The sequence below is a fragment of the Cyprinodon variegatus genome, unplaced genomic scaffold (assembly GCF_000732505.1).
Source record: "Cyprinodon variegatus isolate N-32 unplaced genomic scaffold, C_variegatus-1.0 Scaffold38, whole genome shotgun sequence".
NCBI lineage: Eukaryota > Metazoa > Chordata > Actinopteri > Cyprinodontiformes > Cyprinodontidae > Cyprinodon > Cyprinodon variegatus.
Window position 1 is genome coordinate 474,108 of NW_015150491.1, and position 27,420 is coordinate 501,527.

Below are 27,420 nucleotides of genomic sequence, written 5' to 3' on the forward strand. Positions count from 1 at the left end.
TAATCTTTTTTTTACTAAGCCTGTGCTGGTGTACCTCTAAAAAAAAAACTAAACTCTTTGAGATGATAACCAGAATGGATCTCCAAATTGTAATATTCTTAAATTAGGTAAAAATTTAGCTCAGTATTGTATGTGGCCTCCATGTGCCTGTATGACCTACTTACAACACCTGGGCATGCTGTTGTTGAGGTGGCTGATGGTCTCCTGAGGGATATCCTCCCAGACTTGGACCTGGGATCTCCTCCACCAATTCCTGAACAGTCTATGTTGCAATGTGACATTGGTGGATGCATGGAGACATGATACCTGAAATGTGCTTAGTCAGATTCAGGTCTAAGAACCGTAAGCTAGTCAATAGGTTCAATGCCTTCATCTTGCAGGAACTGCTGACACACTTCAGCCACATCAGGTCTAACATTGTTATGCAGGAGGAACCCAGGGCCAACCGCATCAACATATGTTCTCACAAGGGGTCAGAGGATCTCATCTGAGTCATGCTACCTCTAGCGAGCACATGGAGGGCTGTGCGGCTCTCCAAAGAAATGCCACCGTATACTATTACTGACCCACTACCAAACCGGTTAACCTGGAGGATGTTGCAGGCAGCAGATTGCTTTACAGCATAGGATAAAAGTTAAAAGGATAAAATAAAATAAATTAAAAGAAAATATTAGTGAATTTTCCAATCCTGGTGTTCCCTGGCAAATGCCAAGCATCATGCACAGTTTTGTGCCGAGTGCACAACCCCCATCTGTGGATGTTGGGCCCTCATACCATCCTTATGGAGTTGGTTTCTAACCATTTATGCAAACACACATTTGTAGCATGGTGGAGGTCATTTTGCAAGGCTATGGCAGTGCTCCTCCTGTTCCTTGCAGTGGAGGATGCTTTTTAACATAACTATTAGCTTTACATTACATATAATGCATACAGTACATGCAATTATACCTGTCTTGGTATCAAAAATGATGCAGTTCAGCTACTTTCTATTATAGCTGTTTGAAGTATAAATAGCATTCACCAACAGAAATTGTAGAGAAAAATCACCTTTTATATTACACATTGTTCTATCATATTTCTTTCAAAGCTTTCTGATTTTAACGTTACATTCTGTTAAATACCGTTGTTTTCTCAAAACAAAAACACAACATTAATCACCTGTCTGCGAATCATCTTTAGATAAACATTTCTTACGTCGTATATGCTAATAAATGTCAGAGTTTGTAATGGGCAGATGTTAAAAGAAGAAGGCCGCCAGCTGGTAAAGTTGTCCATTGTCTGTAAGGCTGAGAGCAGAAACGTGACCAGCAGACTAATCTTGTTAGGCACTTAGCACCCAAATGCCAGAAAATAATGATGTAATAATAATGACAAACCTTTTAACAAGTAATTATCTGTGTTTATCAACACGTGCCAAGCCATTTAATATAATTGGGAGTATAATATCTATCAATCTTGTCAACAGGTTTAATAATTTCTTTTGATTTGCCAAGCATTTAAAAGCTCAAACCACCATGATATTACTTTCTTCTCAGAATGACTCCAGCAAACTGAAAGAGACTAAGGTCTTTGTCTGGATTCTCTGTCCCCTTTCTTTTTCAAACCTCTATTCAAAATAGCAGAATTAGTGAGATGTGGTTAAACACCTTAAATCCTATTTAAGGTCTCTGTTTGATTTCTTCTTAGCTGCTTTGTCGCGTGTCTTTTGCTCAAATACGAAGCAGAGATCAGTTTCTGCCAACTGGGGAGCTTTGGGGAAGTTTGCTCAAGAGTTTAGTTAGCTTTTAAGTGACAAATGGCGGATATAAGCCCTGGGTGTGTTGCTTGTAGTCTGATTGACAATAATTAAGATTAGCTATAGTATAATTCCACCCTTAGTGGATTTATGTTTACTTTTATTATGCTTTTGTTTTACATATTAAAAGGTAAGCAATTTTAATTACCACAGTTTTTTATGAAGCACATATTAGGCCTACATGCTTTATGTAATCTAGCGGCAGATTTTCAGCTATAAACCTTATTGCTTTTTTTCATCCGCCTTTCATTTTCTGACTGTTTAACAGTCCGTTTAAAAAGCTGCTTCCTCCCAGAGGACTCGTCTTTTACCTGTCATCCCAATCCAAAGCTCTAATCACCACACAAAGCGCAGAGGGAGCTCACCATGCACTTGTTAGCTCTCGTCCCAATCTTCCACCGCATCCCCTTTGACACCCACACAACCTCCTAATTCCCCCCTATTATGTTCTTATGTTTCTATAGTCTCCTAATGAGACAAGAAAGAGGAGTATCAGGTTGTGTCCATTGATGCGGTACACCCGTGTGCGTTGAATGTGTGTGAATGCCTGCAAATGTGTGTGCTGGTTCTCTGAGCCATCTGCCTGTCGCAGGAAGCATGCCATGTAATAACAGAATCATGACCGTGGAGATCAGAGCCCCGGCAGGGAGCCTTGTATTCATGGAGCTTTTAGAGGCAGCCATCCCGTACTGATCAGACACGCCCAATGGGTCTCTCCCTTTTTCAATGCTTCTTTATTTGCACCCCCAAAGATGTGCACCCCCTAATTCCACATCCCCAGTCACATAGGCAGCAGACTCCTCCCTACTAGGGGGTTGATGCTGTCGCATGGGTCAGAGGTGCATGTTGGAGGTGAGGTTCAGGCAGCAAGCCCATCTGATAGGACCATCTGGACGAGTGACCTGACATAATTAGTTATTAATTCTCCTTAGAAGGGGAAAAGAGGGGAGGTGGTTGCATTTGTGCTCTTACGTTCACAAATGCTGTCAGCTCCACGATTATGGACATAACCGTGATTCATGTGTTATAGAGGAATGAGGAGCAGATTAAAAGTATTCTACTGATCTCAGCCTGCATTTATATAAAATAAAATGTGTTCACAATTAGATTCAAATTAATTGTTTCTTCCTTTGAGTATAGTTTATATAGAGGTAGTAAAGATGCTCCGCACTTTGTTAGCCTAGACAGGGTTACATTTACTTTTTACCCTCTGAGGTACTGGTAGGTTACTTGAATGTAGGAAAAATATGTATCTACATTTTTTCTCCATCCTCAATCACTAATTCATGTTCTTAGAAGAAGCCACAATTATAATTGTTTTTATATATTAGTTGGATAATCATAAATTACTTTTAGAATAACGTATGAATGCAAGCTAATGATTTCAAGCAAATTTACAAATGTTTTCTAACAGTACATGTATATGCGTTGTCAAACATTTTAATACAAAATAGCACACAATCTTATCTTATCATTAAGAATCTGACCATAAGTCCATAAATGTAACCATTTAGACAGCCATACACTAAGAAAATGCAGGGTTACAATATTAAGATAGACCTTATTGATCTCACAGTGGAGCAATTCACTGCATATTAGTTATTACACACGTTTTTGCAGTTATAGTGCCGCATTATAAAGTCTGATGGAAGCAAGGATGAATGACCTGCAGTAGTACTAGTTTTTGACAAATGGGGTGTATATTTTTGTATTCTAAATTATATTCCAGTATACATTAAAATGCAGTGAACAAAACAATTACATGTATATTCAAGCTGTCCTATCACATTTTATCATTTCATCTTTTTATTAAATTACCTACAGCTTTTTTTTTTTTCTAATAATATTCCTTTGCCCCTCAAAAATGTCAGAATTTTATTGTCCCACAACAGTATATTTATTCTGTCATAAAGAGACTTTTGGAAAAAGTGAATAACAAGTAAAGCCCAGACAAATAATGAAAACGCAAAAAGTGAAAATAATGAATCAACATTAATGTTAGCTATTACTACAATGTTTAAAATAGGGAAGAATAAATGAGAAAAGTATGGATTGATGCATATGGATAGTTATTCTGGAAATGATCAAAAGTTGATTTGGATTTTCCCATTTTTTTTTTTTTCATAAAAAAATACATCTGGCGCTCAGCCCCTTTTGGTGCAAAGTGCCTAATGCTGCCATCCAGGACTATACTAGTACAGTGTCAGCAAGCTGCCCCTCCTGCTGCTCTGCTGCTGCAAGGGAATCTCCTCATTGGCATGCAAGGCTGCGACTTGGAGCCATGGAGCACCGGCACCTTCTCTCTGGAGACTCTCTCCTTTCTCTTTCCTCTCTCCTTCTTTCTCCTTGTCTTTCTCCTGCACCTTCCCTCTCCTGACTCACACAGCTGTCACAATATCTGCTCAATGTGAACACTGGAGAGATCGCAAGATTAGAAGAGCCTCAATGATGTGAAGCTCTGAGAGCTGGAGATTTCAAATAGGACAGGACTGAAAGGCCTCTTGTGAGAGGCGTTAAAGCAATCTTGAGATTTGTAAATGGGTTTTTATTCTGTATGTCACACAGCTGTAAATGCACCTGGGGATTTTACTGAAGCCATTTAAAAAGGTATGTTTAAATCACATAAAATGCTCTGACAGCATCAAAATTTATTCTAGACTGGTTTTGGCAGATGGATCTTGTGTTTACAGCACAGTGAGATGGACCAGGACCCAAACAAACAAACAAACATATGCAACACATTGGCATGTGTTGAGCATTTTACTAAAGAGTTGGAATGAAAGATGACACAAGAGAGCAGAGAGAACTGGAGAGTGAAGACACGGTTCCTGTGTGGCTCTGTGGATTTGGAAAGAGTGAAAGCACTGACAAGAGCGCTGATACCAGCCAGATTCATGCTGTGGACAAATCAAGCGTGAAATCTGGAACAAAGGGATTCATAGGATTGGAGGGCATTAAACTCACACTGTCTGAGCCTGAGGTGTGTGTGTTTGTGTGCTTAAGAGGCTCAGGATGTTGTATTTGTAGTCTTTTTAATAGCCTTATTGCAAAAGGATTAGTGACTTTTAAATTAAGGTGGTTCTGTTTCACCATTAGAAAACTACTTTATCCTTTCAATATATTTGTATTTAAAATGAAACTACAATGAAATCATATAATTTTTTTCTGATATATGTTTCTATTCAAGGCTTTAAAATAAGGCTGATTTTTGAGTCTTTTTGTAAGTACTAAAAAAAATGACACAAAAAATAATCTATTGTGTCAGTGAGCTTCTTTTTGTCTTGTGTTGGAGTCAAAATCTTGATTCATTTTTAGCAGTGTCTTAAGATTGTTAATCAATTGTGTGAATTAATTATTTGAATATAGCACTGAATTAGTTAAATTTTTATTAGGTACAATATATAGTTATCGTGTAATGCTTCCTTAGTTTTCAAAGCACTAAATAATTAAAATAACTACCGGTAGTCACCAGCGGCAGTTCCCTGAGTCCCCTACCCTGCATGTGTATAAGTTAGATGCAGTATATTTTGACTCTCTGAGATGTACAGTAATTTTTTTAAATCCCTTGCTCAATACTGTGATTTTATCTTAGGTGATGGGCTAATCTCCACTATTCACTATAAGACCAAATCACTAGTTCTTCATACTTAATAATTAAAAAGCAGTTCTTTGATTTCAACCTATTGGTTTTTCATTATGCTTCTCCTGCTGCCTGGATTCAGCACCAAGATGTTTTAAATCACACTGAACTGGCCTAAACGTTTTTTGTCAGCTGATTTTAAAAATCTATGTCTGACTCTAATGAAGTCAACCCCTATTGTTTGTTTACCAGTTAAATAAAGGACAATTTTTAATTCTCCAAAAAAAAAAAAAAAAAGCAGATTTAAAAAGAGGCAGGTATGTGAATATTTTGAGATTATATATTATATATTGAATTATATATTATATATATTGAAACCTTTCTCAACTTAAACAATATTTTAAAGAAATTTTCCATTAGTGGCATTTAACCAGTTTATTAATGTGATTTCGTTTTTTTATTTCTTTTCTTTACCTGATTTGTTTGTAATTGCAAAAACTATTGAAAAATAATACAGTATGTATTAAAGGATCAACGTGAAAACTTATTAATGTCACATAGCTTTTTAGATCATCCTTGATATATTGTCATCCAGCATTTATTCTTATATTTAAAGCAATAATGATACAGAATTGTTTATTTTGTGTTACAAAATAAACAATTATACTTTACATTGTTGTAAAGTATTGTACTCTGTAGTATACCAGATTGAGATTCTGCCCAAAATAGAAAGCTTATTCCTGACTCAGCCGATCAGATCGACCAGATGACCTCAATATCCTAGTCCAGCAGATCAGAACATCTAAATGTCCTCCGGTGCAGTGAAGCTTGCTGTTGAAGTGTCGCTTAGGGTTTTGCATGAATGACTTTTCCCAGGTGTCTGCTGGTGCCTTACGACATAAACTGTTTCTTTTCCATATAATTGTATGGCTTTGCACCTTACAACTGTTTCTTAAAGTGTAATTTGTACAACAGGCAATTTCCACTCTGATTTATGGGGGAGAGGATTTAAACAATTAACATGTCATTCAGAGTGAAAAGGGTCATAAAGTACGCACATGAGCAGAAAACATGTTGAAACATTTTCCTTTGCGCTGCTTCGAAGCTGCTTTATAAGCATGACTCCTCACTAAGTGCCAGACTGAGTTATAGAGGCTCTGGTAGAGAAACTCTTTAATTGTCATATGAATATGCAATTGCGCCTCGATCCCGGCCCTGAAATCAATCAAGTGGACATTCGGCAGCCATTGCAAGCCTTGCCACCTGCCCTCCCAAACTGTGTGGTTTTTCATGGAAAAAAGGGGGCAATTTGCCTTTTCTGGAGTTGGAAACCTTGATACAGTATTTCCATCTTTATTTCACATAAATTCCTCTAAGACTATCCATCACATCTTCATCATGTCTGCCTGCTAATGAATGTAGACAAAACTAGCTTGTTTATTTTTAATACCATATAAGGGCTTTTTATAACAGACAAAAAATCATTTTATTTAATGCCTTCAAAAATTAAAGCTTGGAACCCTTTATTTGCCACTATGACACATGGTGGGGAGGGCATCATGATGTAGGGCAATTTTAATCATCAGTGAGAGGGAAACTCTTCATAGTTATTGGGTGGATGGATTGAGCTAAATACAAGGTAACATTGTAATGAAACCTGTTACTAAAATGCTAATCAGCAAATGGACTAGGCTTGGGTTCAACTTCCAGTTAGACTCAAACACCCAGTCAGAACAATATTGGAATGACTTAGATCAGGGGTGTCAAAACCAAGTCTTCGAGTACTGGTATCCTCCAACACACCTGAATCAGGTGGTCTAATTATCTCCTCAGCATGCAGTCAAGGGCTGTATCCAAATATCCACCCTAATTACTATATAGGGCACTCTATAGTGGTTACACCATTTTAAGTGAGTGTCTGAACACCTAGTGGATGAAAAAGTAGTGGACTCAAAATTTCCCATGATGCACCTTGAAAAGTAGTGATCATCCATGGTCACTAGACAAACAGATATATCCCGGAATGTTTTGCGAGGAGAGCTCTCCTTGCTAACCTTTATGGGATTTGTTGTGACTGTGGCCCCCTGTCGTCAAAGGCTGTCGCTATCCCACAGTGGCGACAGTGGCGACTAAAAACAAAGATGGCGCAGGCACAGGGCGGGGGAGGCACATTACCTACGGTGAGTGAAAAATTGTTATAATTTTTTTAAACGGTCAACTAACTGACTTCGCTATAAAGTCCACTATATAGTCCCCGCTCTTTACAGTGATTGAGGGATCTCGGGTTAGGGCAGACATTCGGACACAGCCAAGTTATACAAAGTTCTGCTGATTATAGGATTATTTGATTCAGGTGTGTTGAACGAGAGACACATCTAAAAGGTGAAGGACATGGGCTGTCAGGAACTGGAGTGTGACAACTCTGGTTTGGATCGCAAGAGTTTGAAGTATTGAAATTGCCTACTTAAAGAGTTTATGCAAGTTTTTACCGAGAAATATCTTTAAAAGTATCTTTTTATTTGGCCCTGTACAACTAAAACATCATTTGATTGGCACTGACACCTCAGTAGTTCAGTGCCAATGCATCTACAAGTCTGTAGGCTCCAACCATCCATCCATTTTCTGACACGCTTAATCCCAGGTGGGGTTGTGAGGGGTGCTGGTGCCCATCTCCAGCTGTCTACGGGCGAGAGGCGGGGTACACCCTGCACAGGTCAAGTCTGTAGGCTCTTTTCCTGAATTTACTGAAGGTAGGAAGTTCCTGCGCTGTTCGGCAGATGTGATGTCAAGCTTGTCCATGTTGAATGGGCCCGACCTAGCAAACGATTAAAGCGTTATATTCATGATGGATTTTGTGGATACTCAGAAGGGACACCAATGGTAACTCCATGCAAAAAACCCAAAAAAGTAAAGAACAATAGCCTTGTTAAGTTTGAGCACAGGCTACGAGACCACAAGTAGCAGCATTATTAGAAAAATCAATAATACCTCTTTAAAGACCTCATAAATCCATTTTAGAATTTTTGTGAAAGTGAAAAAAACAATTTTCTCTCATCTGATATGACCAATCAAAAGATTTTGCAAAACTAATTTTACATCCAGTTAAACGTACAGAAAAATGCCTCTAACTAAGTAAAAAATTTGTTTTACAAAGCGATAGGTCATGTGGGCTGTAGGTTTGCCACCGTTTTTAGTTTTCGATGGATTAAATGAATCAGAAAAAAAATTGTTGCATTATTTCACTAAGTTTATTATAAATCTGGTGAGAAAACTGTTCATCTTTTTTTCTACTTTAACTTTTCCTTACACTAATTATCAGTTTCTTTCTTTGGGCTGGACAATGATCTGCAGGAAGAAAGCATGAAGTATTTAGGGAGCAAAGTCTGGGCAAAAAGCCCAGAGTTTGGCCTAATTTGTAACCAGCTCTACATGTGAAAGGCTTCAGGGCACATCAGGCAAAAGCTTCAGCCTTTAGAGGGAAAAAAAACTCTCTGATTTTTAAAGAATCTTAACAGTAGAGACACTTTCACACACACACTCTTTTTATGAACCTTGATGATGTCAGCAGCTGAGTGTTGGAGCATTTTTGTCTCCCAGAATGACAGCAGACGGGGGAAATCTGGCAAATCATCACAAAGCTACGTCAGTGGTGAGTGATGGGAGGTCTGTATCTGGGCCAAAAATGTGTCCAGTCCCCAGAACCTCTGATGGTCAACCAGACTGTTCTCCAGCAACACATGAATATGTTGCATACATTAAAATACTCCAGAGGAAAATTGTTCAGTTAATGTGAAAAATCGACTGCATCAAATGAGGGGAACATTTTGCAGCAAATATTTAGAAAACTTAAGGTATGGTGCTTTACTTTTGTAATAAATCACTACTCGGCATTTCTAAACAACATAATTACATTTTGTCCTTTAATCCACAGCTTATCTATAAGCAAAAGGTGTACAAAGAGCATCCTGGTAGCAAGCAGTGATTTTGTTTGCTGTCTGACCACAATTCAAAAGTTGGCTGTTCATGCAGATGGGGATATTGTTACTTTTTAGATATATTTTTTCACTGAAGAAAACAATATCTGAAATTTAAAAATGTTATGTACTACTTAAAGTATCCATCTTTTACCCAATTGATTTTAATGTTATAGTGAATAGGACCAAAAATCCCAAAATAGGATGCCATAATCTTGCTCTTCTTGCTAAGAACATTAATTGTTAGATTAAGACCCCGTTACACAAACCCTTAAATTTTTGGAAAATGCTACAATTATTTACTATTCTAGTTAGTCTACTAGTTTCCTGCAAAAATATGGCTATTTTATCACATCATTAAAATGCTCCATGTTTGTAGTCCAGCAGATAGAAAAGGTTAACAATTATTTTGTATTTTCCACACAAAAAGCCAAAACCTCTCCTAACTTGAGACATTTGGCCAAAATGAACACTATTTTTGAAGCCACTACTTAAAATTGTTAGTTGAGCTTCTTAAATAATTTAAAACTTTAGATCCATACAATAAATATAAACATCATATTGCAGGAAAAGACTGATTTTTGCAGGAAAGAGTTACTAAGCAAACAGCTTTCAACCTAAGCTGACAGGTTTGGTAGTGAGAACCACAATCAGCAAAGCAGCCAAACAGCTTGGGGCAGCTCTGTAGGTGCTGCAAAGATCCAAAGCTAAGGCAAAATAATTTGATAGTAAAAACAGCCTTCATAGGAGAGTTGATAAAGAAACCCCTAATAAAAAATCAGGAAATTATTTTAAATTGTAGTTTCGCACAGTTTTATCAAAACATGGACGAAGGATGTGTCGTCGATTGAACCTTTTGACCGACGTGCAAAATGTTCTTCATGCCAAAAAGCTTTCACTGTGCAAAATGCTAAGCAAACACATTCTAAATGATGAAACGTGGTGGCATTATCATGATTCGGGGGACCTTTTTTTTTTTGGAAACGATGGCAAAGTTAATCAGAGTGGAAAGGTAGATGGATGGAGCAAAATAAAGGGAATAAAGGAAAAACTGTAAAATGTTGCCAAAGATGAGAGACTAAAGTAGAGGTTTACCTTCCAGTGAAATAAACCCCCAAAAAGTCACATAAAATCCCTTGAAATGTACGGTCCTTGGAGCTTAGTTATGCATACTGTTGTTTACCTTTGTAAATTTGAAAATTTGCTTGATGGGAAGAAAATAAAAACAAAGAAAAAAACAACTAATAAAATATTTTATCATTCTTTCTTTACTATTATATTTTACAAAATGGATAAAAATTAAATTAAACAATAAATGATAAAAATACACAACTAATAAACTTAAATACTATACATACATCAATACTTCTATCAAATATCAGAGGTCTTGTGCAGTAGCATTGAGTGTTCTGTATGTGAACGGCAACAAAATCCACATAGATATCTTATGTTTGCAGGAGTTTTCAGGTTTAGGTGTATTTAATTTTGTAGCCAATTATATAATACATATTTTTTTCAAATGTAAATATATATTATGCATTGTATATTGAGAAAAAAATCAATTGAGAAACTAAAACTTAAAAAAAAAAAAATTATCAGTAACTTCTATCCTTCCAATTTAGAAATTTAGAAAATTAAGAAAATGCACAGGTGGAAGATTGTTTTATAATTTAAAGCATATCCAGCAGCATGGTAAAATTAAGTATACAAATAATGAAAATACACTGACATGTATAATTAACAAATTCTGCCTGTCAGCCACACTCTGCTGGTCATTCACATTTTAAAGGCAGATTTTTATTTTGCTTTTCAACTTCAGTTATTTTTTAATTATATTTAATTTAAAATGGTAATAATGATCTGATCCAATCAAAGAAACTGTTTTATTGGCCCCTGAAAATATGTCTATTTTGACTAAAAATAATGACACATGCAGAAAAACAGCCCACTGACTAATAAATACAAGGAAACATTTACATCTTACAACAGTGAAATGCTTGTCTGCCTGCAGGTCTTTCTGGTGCTGCATTTTAATGCTTTTAAGGAGTTTGGAGTTTCTGGGTAAAGGGGCAATGGAACAACAAGTTTTCCTAAAGTCTGTGGAAATCACATCCTGGACAGATTAACTTAGATGCTCAACGATGCGTGGGAGGATTGGGACAGAAACATTTGCTTGATGTTTAACCAGCCTTCTGGTGGGAGGGTAATACAGTTCACTACCGTTAGAATAACAGCAATTTTCCTGTAGTGGAGCACACTTGTTCCCAGTGCCCAGCAGTGTATAAACATTATTTCCTTTGAGCTTTGGAAAACCATCCTCTGACAACAAAGTAAAGAGAATAGAACATTTTAAGGGCCTGACATTTACAAGTAGAGCTCAATGGGCCACCGGGAGAGCGTCAGTTCAGTAACAAGGTATTTTGCATCCCTTTGTCAAAATGTTGTCTCTTGCATGAAGCATCTGGTGAGTGATGCTCACATATACATTGCCATTGGCTGTAACATCCTCATCCTAGACAACGTGGCCAATCTGCACCAGAAACTGTCAGCTGCCATTGGTTATGATGACTGAGGTGGCCTTGTGTCCTTGCATCTGGTCTGCCTGCATCCTCACATGAGATGCCACATCATACTGGACTCCCCCACAAGCCAGGCTAGAATAACTCCGTAAGTTCTCTGGGTCGTACAGGTGCTCCAGGGAATAGCCGGTCAAAGCATAAGCTGCTTGTCTGTCCATCTGCTGCCTCTCCTGGGCAGGATAGAGCAGCGGACTCCCATGGGCCTGTGCAGGGTGGGGGGATAAATCTGTTGGCATATAGTCTTTGGTTAGAAGGAGGCCAGACCTAGGGACACCATCAGAACCGGGACTGCTTAGACGAGACACGGACACAGGGCTGGTTGTATTTTCATCATTGTCATGAGGGCCAAGTGCCTTGATGCCATCTCTGTGATGGAGGCGCTCCGACGGGAGGTCAATGCTGGGAGCTCCGGGACCACGACACACCACACTGGGCATGGGAAGCTGAGTATGATGGGGTATGGAGGAGCTGAAGCAGGGACTGTGAGTTTTGGTGAGGCCTGAGACATCCAGAAGCACCTTCTGCTGCTGCAAACGATTCTCTTCCTCTTTGATCATTTGTTGTGTTGCTCGAATCAGGGTTTCCATCTTGCTTGGTTCTCGAGGACTTGATTGGAACTGGTCACCATGATAACGCTCACCTGAATCGCTGGTAGAGCCACCTCCATCAGGCGAACTCACAACACTGTCTTCATCCCAGTGAGCCCGGCCTGCATAGAGAAATAAAAGACTACGTGTGAAAAATTAATAGAGGCATTCTTATTAAAGATAAACTAAACATGTAAAGTCCTGCTTTCAGTGCATATGGTATCATGATCTGATGACTTGTTAGAGGCACAGTGGGGGTTGTTTCTCTGTTTAAGGATGTGAAATGTGAAATAACTTGGCTTTCAATTGCAGGCAATTTTGGAACAGATGGTAGCAATCGTCACACTGGCAAGAGACGGCGTAAACAACTTAGCATATCCTGTAATAGCATTTGGAAGCTACCAGAAGAAACAAGGCCAGAGCTATTTTCAGAGACAGATGGTTGTGGTCTCAACCCTAACACCTCACCATGAATGGCGCCATGGTAGGATGTGATTTCATAGCCCTCACTGTTGTCCACAGAGAATTTTGGGAGCGACAGGACAGAACGTGTTGTGTCCCACCACATCTCTCTTCCCGACTGAGGGGTTCCCAAGAAATAGCGGCCTCCTTGGCATCGGACACGGTCGCAAGTGGTGGTGTGAGTTTGGGTGTGGGTGAGATCATCTTCAGATAAACCCAGACTGTAGCACAAGGACCCAGAATCTGGATATAGTCTATAGGCGCAAGATGCCTCAGCAGCCTCGCTTGGATCCAACAACTGAGGAGAGGCTGTGTCTGTCAGAGGGCTCCCTCCCCACTGGCTGTCTTGGTCCGATTCTGAACGCTCTGGGTTGAAAGCTGCAAATTGCTGGAAAGACACAAAATCACAGTTTGAATAATTTAAGGCTGTTCCAGGAATGCTTTTGGCAAGCAAAAACAACGAGCTCCTCTGATATATGCTCCATAAAGCTTTTACCTGAGGATAGGGTGATACTCTGGATTTTGCCTTGGATTGGGTCAAACGAGACTTGCTCGTTTTTCTGTCCTCGCTTTGACTGTCAGCATAGGGGAAGGCTGGTTTTGTGGGACTCATTTGATCTAGGGAAAGCTGCATTCCTTTATATTCAGTGTCCCTTTAAACAGAAGTAACATACATGTTAGACATCACAAAAATAAACTCTATCCTATAGAAATGTAAATTACTGCAGGCTATATTTTCCTTTGGAGAATTTTCATGTCTAAAACAAAACAAAGGACAAAGTTATATGGTAGGTAGTCTTTGTTGGTGTTGCTTTGATTTTTTTTTTCTTTTTATTGCTTCATCCATGTATCTTATTTGAAGCACCTATAATTATCACAATACTCACAACTTATTAGACTTGTCAGTTCACCATCTTACTTATTCATATAGGGATAGATTTTATGTTACAGCAAAGGGATAAAGCATGTATTAAAGCATTTGCATTAAAAAACAATAATTTCCATAAGTATTAGCATCATAACCCTTGATGTAGTCTTATTTTATTGTTTAAGTAAAACAATTTTAGTCTTAACCATGTGGAGGAAAATATAGGATACAACATTTATCAGATAAATCCATAATAAAGAAATAAATATGTATGATCTATACTTTTTTTTTTTTTTACCTAACCTATATTTTCTGGAGTCTTATGTTGGAGCTAAAGCTTTAATTAGCTTACTTACTTAGCAACTTTTTGCATATTAATAAATCTGGGACATTGAACCAAAATAATCTAAATGAACTGAGTTGCTGGGGGCTATATCCTCAGAGATCTGCAGACTTTCCAACAGAAGCATTTACTGTCTTAACTCCCCACTCTGTTGAATTAAGTCTGTGGCTCTGTTGCAGTGGTCAAATTATATCAGGAGAGTCCCAGGTTGAAGATATTGTCCTGCACAATTAGGAAAACATAAATTTAAATAGACTAAAACATGAATATGCTACTTCAGTTCAATGGTTTAAAAGGTGCAATGTAGGATTATATGAGGGGCCACCTTAGTCCACTGCATTTAGCACAGACTGGGTTAGAGGAGCCATAAATATAATTTTGCGAACAAGTACCTAATGCAGAAAGGGATATTACTTATGGATCTAACAAGTGATCAAGAGCTCTAACAGTGTGCATGAAAAATGACGCTAGTTTGGAAACAAGCTACGGTAATAAACTCATCTTCAAAATGTGGTTGTTTAAAAGCAGCTTTAAGTATTAATCATTTCATAGCAGTTATGCAACTACTGCATAATTAGTGCCATGTTAATTAAATTACACACATTTACAAAGTTTGCTCATGTCTCAGGCTTTCTCTGTGTTACAAGAAAGTAAATATTTTTGAGAATTAAGGTTTTAATGGTATATTTTTGATCATAAATTATTCCTAAAATTGAATCACAAACACAATTGTAATAATATACAGTCAAAAATTTTAAAATAATTATATTTTGCAGATCATATCAAGTTCCATTACACATATACACATAGTAATATTCCCACTAACGAAAACAAATATTCAGCTAGATGAAAGTAGAGTGTACATTCTATAAAATAATATTTCATAGTTTATGTACAGTGATATGAAAATAACTCTCACAAAGTAATCCTCCAATTAGTTGACAGTCTCATTCTCTTAACAGGTGCAGGCTATAGATATTTAGACAACTATGAAAAGCACCCTGTAAAACAGGAGGCTAAAATGTGTGATTCTTATTCATTAAACATCTTAAATCCAAGTAAAAAAAAAAAAAAGAAAGAAAATAAAAAGAATAATTTGAATTAGCTCCAAAGTCCTATTGGCTTTCCTTTTTAATGTCACTATAAACACTAGAACCTGTAGGTAGCAGGTTACCACTTGTTGGATCAAATAAAAAAGTACACATTTTAAGTTTTACCAAGCATATGTCTCAAATAGTTAATATGTGGTGATAAAGATACTGAATATACTGAAATGATACTAAAATTGGAACGTCAACAGATTCGAAAAATTACAAAAAAAGATTAAAAAAGAAATTTCCCAGAGGCTGTGTGAACATGCAGTGGTGAAATTCAGGAGATCTGATTCTTCAATCAAGCCAGTGAAACAGACATCTAGTGATGACAAAACATATTTGGATATTCTCTAAAAAATATAAATTTTTCTGATTTTTTTTTTCTGATGGCACAATCCTGGTGTTTTGTATTAAAACCAGTGATGTAATTAATGATTAATCAAAAGTCAATACTGTAGAGAGCATGCTTAAAATCATTGTATGATGCAATAAAAAGCAATAAGATGAAAAAATCAACTGAGAGGAGAGACTTGTTTCTAGCACACATTTAACACAAGCAACCAATAAAATGGTTCATTTTGCTCACTTAAGACAATTGTTTACATGCCTACATTTAGCTTTTGTACCCTATCCGCCACTGTTCTGTAGCTGCACAATCCAGTGTTGCTGTCGAGGGAGAGAAAAAGGCTTCCCGTGTCAAATGTTCAGCAAACATGAGCCTATTCTTAACTGATCACATCAACAGTATGTAATAGCAGCTGCCTAGCATTTTAAACCTTGTGACCCAACCCTGACCCTGTGGAGCCAGTCTCTTTAATATGACTCCAAATATGAACCAATTCTCCTGTATGACATCTTGGGGGGAAGGCCATGTTTGGATAGCCTGTGCAGTGCCTGAGCAGTATTTGCTCTTGCAGGTACAGTTGCAGTGGCTGGTTCTGAATCCTATCTTAGTTCTGGCTGACTAATGTCTCAACCGATCATGTTGAGTACAAACCTAGCTGTGTTAGCCAAATTCCACTTTGGGGTCATGGTCAGAGCACCTTATATCTGTAAAAAAAAAAGCTTGTTGGGTCATAATACTGTCTAGGTTGAATAGCTGTTTAATAAATTGAAGTGTCTGTTTTTGCACCTTTTTCCGTGTATGAGTTTTTACACCGTCATGTTATACATAATTATCTCCAAGCAAATTCACTGTCATTTTAATATAGTTACTTTGTTTTCTCCTTACTATATTGAGAAAATCAATACCCATACTGCAGCCATGCACATGCATCCACCTACAGACTCAGACAGCTCCACATCACATGCACTCACACACAAACTCAAGGATCAACCAAACTTAACAAGTAAAATCCAATATGTGCTACATCTATGAGATAGCAATTGATTTCTAGGTTACTGTTTGATTGATTTAGCTTTCCTTAGACTGCCCAATCGATGGTGACAGTAGAGGGTTTTTGATGGGGCTGAACCCTGATGTTTGTTCTGAATGTCTCAAAGGGGCCTGAATGTGCTTTGTGCTTTCATAACAGAGAACTGCCTAAAACTTGCAGCCCCAGTGGTTGGTGGATTTTTGTGTAAAGGCAACAGATGGATAAGAATAAGGATTGCTTTGGGAGACAAATAGCTTCAAGAGTGCTTATTTTTCAGCTAAATATCTAAAGCACAACATTTTTTTACTCTGATTAGATCCTGACTTGTGTTACATTTCACAGCTCTAATTTCTTCACACAGACAGAAACCTAATCTTTATGAAATAAATCAAACAAATACTTTAACACATATAAAAAAAAATGATTTAAATTTCCTAACCACTGAAACTTACGTGAGAACGTAGTTGACACTGACGATACAATGTGGTCTTGAAGATCGGCTATTGTGGACAATAGTGGCGTAACTCTGGACCCAGACCCAGCCACCATGCTTGGCGAGGAAACGGTAATACTTAGTAGTGACCTGGCCTTTCACCAACACTAAAACAGAGGGGAAAAAAATTAGACTAAGATTAACTATTTATTGGGTTGCATTCTCTGGGTTCTTCATTGGGAAGTGTGACTGTTAGCACAAATCAAAAGCTGACAAGAGGTCAAATTATCTATAGTGAACATGAAAGCCCAACTTACAAAGGTGATGAGCACAGCGGAGATGGAAGATATCACAGCTGTGGACATGATGGTACAACGTTTTCTCTATTAGATCCTGTGGCTCATAACCCGTCAGCTCAGCTACCCTGAATAAGTGTGTAGAAAGAAAAAAAAACAACTTACTTTTGTTACAGTAATTGCCAAATGTATATTTCAAAATAAATGCAATTGCAAAATTCTAAAGAAAAAAATTATTTTCCTGTCTCTGTACCTTGAGTCCAGAAAAATAAGCTTCATGTCCAGACTGGCCCTGAACATAAACATGTTACTATGGAGTTTTATTTCTGTAACAGCGCTGGGTGGCAGAGAATGACCCACAGCCACCAGCCCCACATTCTGGTAGCAGCCCTCGAAAGGTGACATGTCCAGACTGTATTGACGGATCTTTAGGTAACCACTGCAGTGGATGACCTGTGGTGAGGCAGGAACATGACAAGAACTGGGGTGAAATAATCTCTTAAAAATATGCAACGCAGCATAAATAGCAAGATGAAGTGAAAAAATATTCTGCATAATTTACACAGTAAAATAATTAATGGGTAATTGTTAATATACAACTGCTCTGGTCCATAGTTGAAATAAAGTGCTATATAATAGCAGATGACAACACAGACAGATATATATAAAAAAAGCATTTTTCAAAAGACGAACATTTCAGCAGAAGGAAAACTTTGGACACATGAAAACTAGAGCTACAATCACACTGCAGGCACCATCATGCAAAGAGAAAATAGACCAAAAACATGTAAAAGACGATAACAAATGAGTACATAGAAAACATTATATATAACATTATATATATATNATATATATATATATATATATATATATAAAGATCTATTTGATTATGTTATCACCAATTGATTATTACAATCTATTACTGCTAATACAAAAAATAGAAGTAATAAAATAGTCCTACTTTGTATCCACCGCTTGTTAGTCCTGCGTTTCGTTTTGCAAGCACACATTTCATCCGCAAAAAGAAAGATCGCTCCACCTCATATTCTAGAAAAAGAAGAAAAATATTTCTGTCACTTTTTCAAATGGGTCTAATCTAAAAAAAATAAATAAATAATGCTTATAATAATGTATTTTTAAGACCTCATGTAGGCCTAACTCTAAGCGTATGATTCCTTATTATAAAACGCGGCTGAATACCTTGCACAAAATGTGAGTGATAGGGCTGATGCGGCGTTAGTACAGCTGTCATCTCATCATGGTCTGCAGGGTGGACATATTCATAAATGCTGTTCCCGGTCAACTCTACCTGTTGAGAACAGCTCAGGTAATCAACGGAGAAACAGGGATACAAACTGATCGATAAAGGAGGGGAATTTAGACATCAAAAATAATACAGAAAACAGACCTGAGACAGTCCTAAATGGACCGACGCTGTCTCTGAGATATACATAATCTTCCCATCTGGAGCAACGACGAATATGAACCCATCTAACGTCTGCCAAGGAGGAATAAATGCATTCATAAAAGAAACGAATAGAAAATACACATAAGACTTAAACGAATAAAAAAAAAAATATTAAAATTAAATTATCAATCGTTACTATTTCAGATTCAACTATGCGCACTTTCTTTGGCTTCAGACAATGATTACACTTACCTGTAATAAATGGGATCCGAGCTCCCTTCCAATGTTATCCAAAGATCTTGTTCGACTTGTGTGACCCCAAGCCTCACCAAGACCTAAAACATATAAAAGCTGTTATCATTATTATTATATTTGAATGCTAATTAATAATATTGCGGAAGGTATCATGAAAAAAAAAAAAAATAGAGAAGCGCAGAATACGCTCACACAGACACATTAAGTCCCGTTCTTATAGGATAGAAGCTCCAATTTAGAACAAAAACTATTTTTCTCCCTCATTGACAACAAAAAGTGCATAAGCTGAAAGGAGGCAATAAAAGCTTAAGTAATTACCCATTTAATATTATTTTTTTCTTGTTTTAAAATTTATTGTTATAGAAAATGTATATTTAAACATTTTCATCCTAGAGAAACAGAGGCGTAAAGGAAGTCTAAGCTGCTGCTCATAAAAATCATTTTGTTTTATTATCAGTATTGTTTAGTCTGGTCATCACGGTTAAATCTTCCCTGCAGTAAAGGAAATAAAATACAAATATAGCTACTCTACCCAAATTTAAACGAGTGTAAAGTAGAATATAGGAACACTAATCCTTTTTTATTTTGGCTCTAAAAAAATTTGTTTTTCTAAATAAAGTAAAAATAAAATAATAATAATAATAATAGCGCTGCGACATGAAAATATCAGAAACTAAATACAGACAAAAAAAAATGATTTAGTAGGAGCCTGTTCAAAATTTCATGGCTGATTTATTGCTATATTTTCCTTCCAGACGAGAAGCAATGGGAGAAAAAAAATCGCTCTCTGCTTCTGCTTCCACGGCCTTATAGGAGACAAGACTCCTCGCTGCGCCATCTTCCTAATTGCTGATTGGTATTCTCAGTCACACATTTGAAGAAACCTGTAGAGACCTGTGTAAAAAGATGGTAGCAGATCGCCTCATTTGGAAGCACTGAATTACAAACAAACTATAATGCATTTGTAAAGACTCCCTGTAGATCAATGAGGCTGCAGCTCACGCGCTTTTTTATAGACTAAATCCCAGCATCAATATATATTTTTTTTTTTTGCATTATTATATAAATCCCGTTCGATTTACAGTTCAATAAATTCATTTACTGGATTTGAGTCATAATATTACATTTTTGTTTCTTTTGTTATTAACATTTTAAAAAATCTAAACGTAATCTAACGGTTTAAACGTCATTTTAATATATTTTCTTATGTTTTATAGTATTATTTCAATTTTCTCCATAAGGCCCTTTCTAATGTAGATTTTTTCTTATTTTTAATACAATTTGAACGGTCTGATCGAATCATTTCGGTATTTATTTGAGTGAATCTAAAAATTTAGTGAAATAATTGGACGCGGGATGGTTGGTGGCTCACCCTGCGGGAAAACAATCCTCATTTTCAGGTAGCTGGTAGTCAGTCTTATTATGGAGGCTTTGTCGAGTTGGGAGGTGATGGCAGACGGTAGAGGCAGCATTTTAGCCAGTTCATAAAATTCACTGTTTTCCTTTTCCCGTCTAGTCCTTGCGGCAGTTTTGGATTTCTCCTTCATTTTCGGCGCCTCTGATGTCCTCACACGTCACAGATAATGTCGATTTAGAGCAGCAAAAATCGGCCTTGCTTCGTTTTCATCGTTGTTTCAGATCGGCTTAAAATAAAAATGAAGAACGGATGCAGGAGTGTGAATCCAACGTTCGTAAATATCCCCGGAAATCCCGAATTCAGCCTCCTTGTTTCAGCCGCTGGCCTTTATATCCATGACCTGAGAAACAGATGAAGCAGAAATGCATTTTTTTTTTATTACTTATATTTCATTTTATTCTGGTACATATTTATACAAAGTGGAAACCTATACTCTTAAGCTTTGGTTTACAGAATTTCAACCTGCCATAAATTTCACCATCAATCAAAAAAAAAAAAAGAAAAAAAAAAAAAAAAAAAAAAAAAAAAAAAAAAAAGAAAAAAAAAAAAGGCAATCTGTCAGCATAAGGAATCCAAATGACTATATTATTAAACAAAACAATAACAACCTTTAAATCCAGAATTTAATCAATCAAAAGCACAAATTATGAAATATTTATTTTATTGTGTCATGACAATAAATTGCCATTTTTCTCTTTAAAAAAAAATAAAAATCTCGTTTGTATTTATCCATCTTACCAGTCATTATATGTTGGCTTTAATAGAGGCCTACATAAAACCCGAGGACATTTTCTGACATTTTTATAGGAAACAAAACAGATCGGATTGCAGCAGATCATAGTGTCAAAAAAAAGTGACCCTTGACTCGACACAGATCCTCAAATGTACACTCCTACAGTGTTGCAATCCACTCAAATCATCTGCGGAATTTTAAAAACGATAATTGCACGAATGAAGTCTAGTCTATATCAAAAGAGCTGACACATCCATTCCTACCCGAGCGGATAGTTTGCGTTTGCTGATCCCCTCACTTGAAGAACAATCGATCCTGTGGCCCTTAAACTGCAGCCTGCTGGGAATTTCACCTGTCCTGAACCGGGTTCAGTCGCAGTAGTCCCGGTTCAAAATTGCTCTGGGCTCCTCCTGGATTTCCACCTGGAAAGGCGAACGGGTCGTGCGCTGCATACACCTCTCCAAATTATAAGGACGCGCAACATTGGGTGCCCACCAAACCAGCTCTCCTCAACTATCTCCGCGTCAGCTCTCTGAGCGGCCGAACACCCTCCCACCGTGTTTCTCTCATCTGCTCTGATTGGAGGAAAGAGTTTCAAGTCGTGAGGCGATTGGTCAGTGAAGATGAGTGTCAAGTTTTATCAAGCAAGTTACGCGCGGTCCGCCTTTTTCATTTGTCGAGCTTAAATGCGATCTTGTTGTGTTTTTGTCATTAAGGATAAGATGATGGTTCCAATTGAAACAGATAAATTCGTACCATAGCAGAGGGATTTCTGTCAGGTGAGGGGCTAAACATAAGGGGGGCGCCTCTAAAAAGTTATGTAAGCGTTTGCCATGGAGACAACCTAATATTGGACACAAAGAGTTAGATTAAGGCATCAGTCATGGTATCGTTATATTTGTTTATCTTTCTTTTTTTTAAATGAATTTAGTAACCACTAAATAAGTAGGCCTACACAGATAATAAAATAAAATAAAAATGGCCCTTGCAAAAAATGTTTATCCTCTAAGAAAATTCTGTCTTCAATTAGATGTATTATCTTTGTGAAAAATAACTAAATAAACCGAATATCTTGTTTATTTTTAGGATTTCCTTAAAAAACAAAGGTTACTTTACCAATATATAGCAATACTCTTTTAATAAGAACATGCGTTTTTAGATCATTCCTATTACAAACTTAGTGTGTGATTCTTGCTAAATTTATAAATATTTTAGATAAATGTAGAAAAATTTGGAGTGTGATAACATTTCATTAGTTTAGCCACATGGTCGATCCTAATTCAATAGAAACTGGGACAAAAACCCCAAAACAAGACAAAACACAAAAATATAAATAAGCAAACAAGACAAACACAAATGGATACAGTTCAAAAGTTTATTTTAATTATAATCTAATATAATTTTAAACTATTTTTTAATTCAAAAGCTAGCACTTTCCTCCACACATTTTTCATAAACATGATAAAATAAACTCCTGAAACTTCCCATGCGGGATTTATTTAATGTTAGACTCAATAAAATTTGCTGGTAACTTTTAAGCTAATAACTTAATGAGGATTAAAACCAACAAACCTGAAAATACCTAAATAACTTTAAGTTAAAATTAGCGCATTCTCAGCGGTGCAGGTGAAGATTTTCAACAGTTTCCAAAGCATTTGTTCTTCGCCTCTGATTATCTTTACATTTTTGTTCTTAATTTCCACATGACCCAACTGCTCACACTTGAATAAAAGTATAGGTCTTTCCTTAGTTTTATTTGTGATTTTTTTTTTTTTTTTTTTTGCGTGAATTCATTAGGTCATTTTTAATAAGAACAGGAACAAATAAACTCCTTATTTACTCCTTATTTAAAGGAGCACTAAAAACACAGATTGGTTATTTGCCTTTTAGAGCACCAGGTTCACATGTGATCTCAAGCTACAGACGAGGCTCTGTTCTCATTTTCTGTATTTAAATCTAAAATGGAAACACCCAGGTCGGATTTGCATGATGTTTTGCACCTGGAAACCAATAACCTCTTTAAATCTCTTACTCCCACATTAAAATAACACAATTGCATACAGCCAAGTCAAATCAACCCGCTCTGTCCTTAGTTATTTTGGAGCTGTACATGTCCAAAAAGACAAGTGCAACACAGTTTAGACTGCGCGTCAACGCTTCCAGAGCTCATGTAATAGTGCTGTGTTCGCCAAGAAACACGTTGGTGTGAGGATTAATTTCCATGATCAGATGAGAGCGCCGCGGCGCATGTAGTTTTTTAATTAGCTGCAGGGCGCTTGGATAGAAAAAAAAGAGGGTGGTGGAAGGGAGAAGCATGCGGAGGTGGAGGGAGGAACAGCGGGCTCTGTGTCGGGGGCGCGGACGCATGATGGTGAGCTCATTACGCACATAATTAGCTCTTAAATTGATGCTGCATCCTGTCTAATTGGAGACTCACCCGCTGCCGGGAGCAGATATTTTGTGTCGTAGTTGAACAGTGGTGAGCATGAGTGGTGCTTATAGGAGCCCTTCCTGCTGCCACCGTCCACACCATCAAACACTTAGCAAGAAACACATTTATTTTTGGATATGTTAAACTCATCAGAAGAATCATTGATACTTAAACTTTTTTTTGATTTTGAAATCCAACTATTCCTGCCTATGCAGCATAGTACACCCAAGGAGGTTAAGTCAGTTAAGAGGCGGAAGGACGAATCAAATAAAAATGTACATATATATATATATATATATATATATAAAAAATTATACTATTTTGTTAAAGGGGAAATAAGTATCAATCTTCTACCAGGTGTCCATCAGGGTAACATGTGGTGCTGGTTGTGTGAGATGTGGGGTGGGTTGTTCCTTATCTCTGGCAATCTATGGGGGCAAATAACCTGGTACAATCTAAACTGGTTGCCAGTCCATTTAATACACAAAAATAGCTTTTACTGTCAAGTTTGAAAGTAGGCCTCAGCAACAATTCATATGGTCTGTCAGTCCATTTCTTTTTTATATCTGTTTATTCTATATTCTTACCCACATGTTACCATTTAATGTAGTCATAGAGGGAAATATGGTTAGAAATGAAAGAATAAAAACATTTCAAGAAAGACTGGCTAGAATTATTCAGACTTTGGCCCGAGTTCTTGAATCATATCAAGAAATGGAATCTGGGTGGCCTGAAAAATAAATAAATAAATAAAAATAATAATTCACAACAGATAAACAACCATCCACACTCATTCTCACTCCAACTTTACAGCGCACAGTTAACATGCATGTTTTTAGACTGTTCCACAGACACAACTCAAGCATTCAATATAAAACCCATTGACCAGAGACTCAAGGCCATTATTCTAAGCCTTCTTGCTGCAAGGCAACAATTCAGACAGGTGCTCCACTTTCCAGCCTACCACCAGAAAAGTGTTTACGCTTTGGCCATCACAGGAGGTGGCAATTCTTAATGACTGAACTTGCAAATATAACATTAAATAATGATAACGTTTTTGTGTAATCTACCCACATTCCATGTATGTGCATATATATATATATATATATATATATGCACATACACATTTTTGAGTGTATATGCATTTTAGAAAACCTACCAACAAAATCTTATAAAAACTACTATGTGAGAGTTTCAAGCATGATTCACCTTTATCTCTGCAATGTCTCTACAGTCACTGAAAGCCTAGAGTTCCAATATATTTTTTCAGGTCGAAGGCGCCTGGTGAAAGATTTACGCTGCCTGGCCATCCTGTTAATGCCCTACCATAGGCCTTCGCAACAGGGAAACTCGCTTTGCTATCCTTCCAACCCTCCTTAGCTGCCACCCAAGTCTCCTTCGTCTTTCCATTTTTATTGTGCTTTTGCAAATCACGCTTCTCCCTGGGAGGCCAAGTGGGGGAAAAGGAAAAGGGAGGAAATGGGTTAGTGAAGGTTATGAAGGTTATTAAAGGAAGTAAAAAAAAAAAAAAAAGTGTGAAGGGGGTGAGGGAATACATATAGCATATGTCAGTTGTGCTGACTGAGGGGTTGTTTTGACTCTTCTAATTAGATACTGGATGAGCAACAATAGAAAAAATATTGTAATCAAGGAGAAATATATCTAATAACCCCCCCTGCAACTGACATGGGCTGGTTTAGAAGAGGTCTGATTCAGAGCTTTTTTTTCTTGAATTACAGTAATATCAAGTTAGAGTTTACCACAGTTCACATATGTGCATGTGAACTAACCATTCACACTGAGTTCTAAACATCTAGTCTGTATGGTTTTCAGATCAAAAAGTGTTTATTTCTTTGTGTACTTGTTGAACAGAACACATTTTACATATGTTCAATTCAACACCAAAACCAAACCATAAAAAGAATAATTTTATATTAATTTCTATATGGTAGTTAAGAATACCTCGGATAGACATTTATTCAAATAAATCACTGAATGTTAAACTACCTATTACAAGGGGGCAGTAAACAACAGACACTGTGTTTGTTTAAGTACCCATGTAATGTTGTGGGCTTTGCACACAAAAAAATGCCTTTATGTCTCAATCAATGAAGGTAAGGTGTGAATCAACCTTTGACTCTTTAATCACTTTATCGAATAATTATCTGATACGAAGAGCAGGGCAGCTGTGTTTTAATACATTAATTTATTACATTTATTTCTACAATTTAATATGCCAAATTATTTTGTCAAATTTCTGAAACCAAGAGTATATTATTTAGTTTGATTTAATAAACTTGTAAATAAAATACCAGCATGTTGAGGAAGAAAACATGAAAATATTTGACCCAAGTCAGATAACTTAAATTTGAATTCTGCTAAATACAAGCAAATATATAAAAACACTTTAGAATTTTTTTTTTAAAGTAGTCTACACCAAGATAAAGCATCCATCTTACTGTTGTAGCATTTAAGAAGAAGTAGTAAGTTAGGGAATCCTAATGAAATCCAAAACAGGAAAGTTCAAGTCTGATTACGTATCAGACACTGAGAAGGGCATGCAAGTTGAATAATTTAGCTTAACAATATACTACACCAAAATCTATGGAAGAATGTTTGCTCTGCAATAATTCAGAGTAAACATGCATGTTTTCACATTTAAAGGCAGTGCGCTCACTTTAAACATGTGGCAGCTGCATTAATCACAACCAGACAGACATCTGACACATACAGTACAGCTGTGTTATTTATGCATAGATCCGAATCACTATGGTAATCCATCATTTTATTTATAGGAACTCCACATCATTTTATTTTTTTTTCTCCTGTATTCCTTTTGATATCATTTTGAAAAACTAGATAACCTGATTAGGTGTAACATTCATGATTATGTTGCAGGAACTGAAAATGCAAGGGTTAAAAGTGTCTGTCAGAGGTGGGATATAAAGAATGTATGGAAAGACAGAAAATAAGATACTAACATGACGTTAAAAAAAAAGAGATGGAAAAGCAATCCTAAATGTGTTAGCAGAAGATTTCAGAGAATGGGTAAAAGGCAATGAGACTCTGGCACCATGTTGAGTTTCACTCTGTGCTAAGAGATTGAAACGGCTGGACATATGTAAACTGGCTTCATGTTTGACCAAGATTTGCCTGTTGTGTTTTCTCTAAGCTATTACCAACTCTTTGTGCTGTTTTTGTTAAAAAGATTGAGATGCTATTTAGTGCTCCCTGCCTCCTCAACATGGCATTTTACTTGAAGAATTTGTTTCAATTTTTATTTTTGCATTCTGTCCCTTTCATTAGCAGTAGGTTTTCTTTTTTCCCCCAAAAAAATTCTGTCTCTCTAAGTCTCTTACTGCCAGGCACTTCACTGAGCCCATCTGCTGTGTGCAAGCGTTAATTAACCACACTGCCATTTCCTGTGCACAGGCTGCATTTAAAGGTACTCGGAGTACACGATTCAGCCACGCAAGTTCATCAAAATGCTAATTCATCCCAAATTAAAGTTGTGATTAACATTATACAGTTTCCTATGCAGACACACTGATCTTTGTATGAACCCCCTGTCTTTTTGGGTGATGAGTATCTGGGGGAAAAAATTCAAGTGGAAAATACGAGAAAAGGAAACAGAAAATGCCTGCAGCATGTTTAAAAATTCTGATTGCTATCTCTGCACCTTATGAAGTCACTCAATTTTTCTGCAAGATAAATTTGCTCAGCTCTTTCTTCCAAGTGCTTTCTATATGGCCAAATGGCTTGCCACCCAGGGCGCTAATCAATGAGGGA

General features: G+C 36.9%; 1 protein-coding gene across 4 annotated transcripts; it reads right to left on the minus strand.

Moving 5' to 3' along the window:
* Nucleotides 1-11,124: 11,124 nt before the first annotated feature.
* LOC107081655 (single-minded homolog 1-like) lies at nucleotides 11,125-21,695 on the minus strand. Of its 4 annotated transcripts, none has more exons than XM_015369837.1 (12): nucleotides 21,553-21,695; nucleotides 20,423-20,807; nucleotides 19,048-19,130; nucleotides 18,796-18,885; nucleotides 18,588-18,696; nucleotides 18,349-18,434; nucleotides 17,641-17,840; nucleotides 17,409-17,515; nucleotides 17,111-17,258; nucleotides 13,474-13,630; nucleotides 12,984-13,365; nucleotides 11,125-12,637 (listed from the first exon to the last, which is right to left on the minus strand). In XM_015369837.1, the coding sequence occupies exons 2-12, from the start codon at nucleotides 20,595-20,597 to the stop codon at nucleotides 11,895-11,897; spliced, it is 2,280 nt and encodes a 759-aa protein (XP_015225323.1). In that variant the 5' UTR covers nucleotides 20,598-20,807; nucleotides 21,553-21,695; the 3' UTR covers nucleotides 11,125-11,894. The 4 variants fall into 4 exon arrangements, with proteins under 4 accessions (XP_015225323.1, XP_015225322.1, XP_015225321.1 ...); XM_015369836.1 differs by having other exon boundaries at nucleotides 21,499-21,695; XM_015369835.1 differs by having other exon boundaries at nucleotides 21,464-21,695.
* Between the last annotated feature and the right edge of the window lie 5,725 nt (nucleotides 21,696-27,420).

Excerpts from the sequence above, each read along its gene's own strand:
- LOC107081655 (XM_015369837.1), bottom strand. The coding sequence starts at position 20,597 with ATGAAGGAGAAATCCAAAACTGCCGCAAGGACTAGACGGGAAAAGGAA. Across the intron at positions 18,435-18,587 it reads TCACTCACATTTTGTGCAAG|AATATGAGGTGGAGCGATCT; the intron begins GTATTCAGCCGC and ends TTCTTTTTCTAG. Across the intron at positions 17,841-18,348 it reads TAACAAGCGGTGGATACAAA|GTCATCCACTGCAGTGGTTA; the intron begins GTAGGACTATTT and ends GCCTCACCACAG.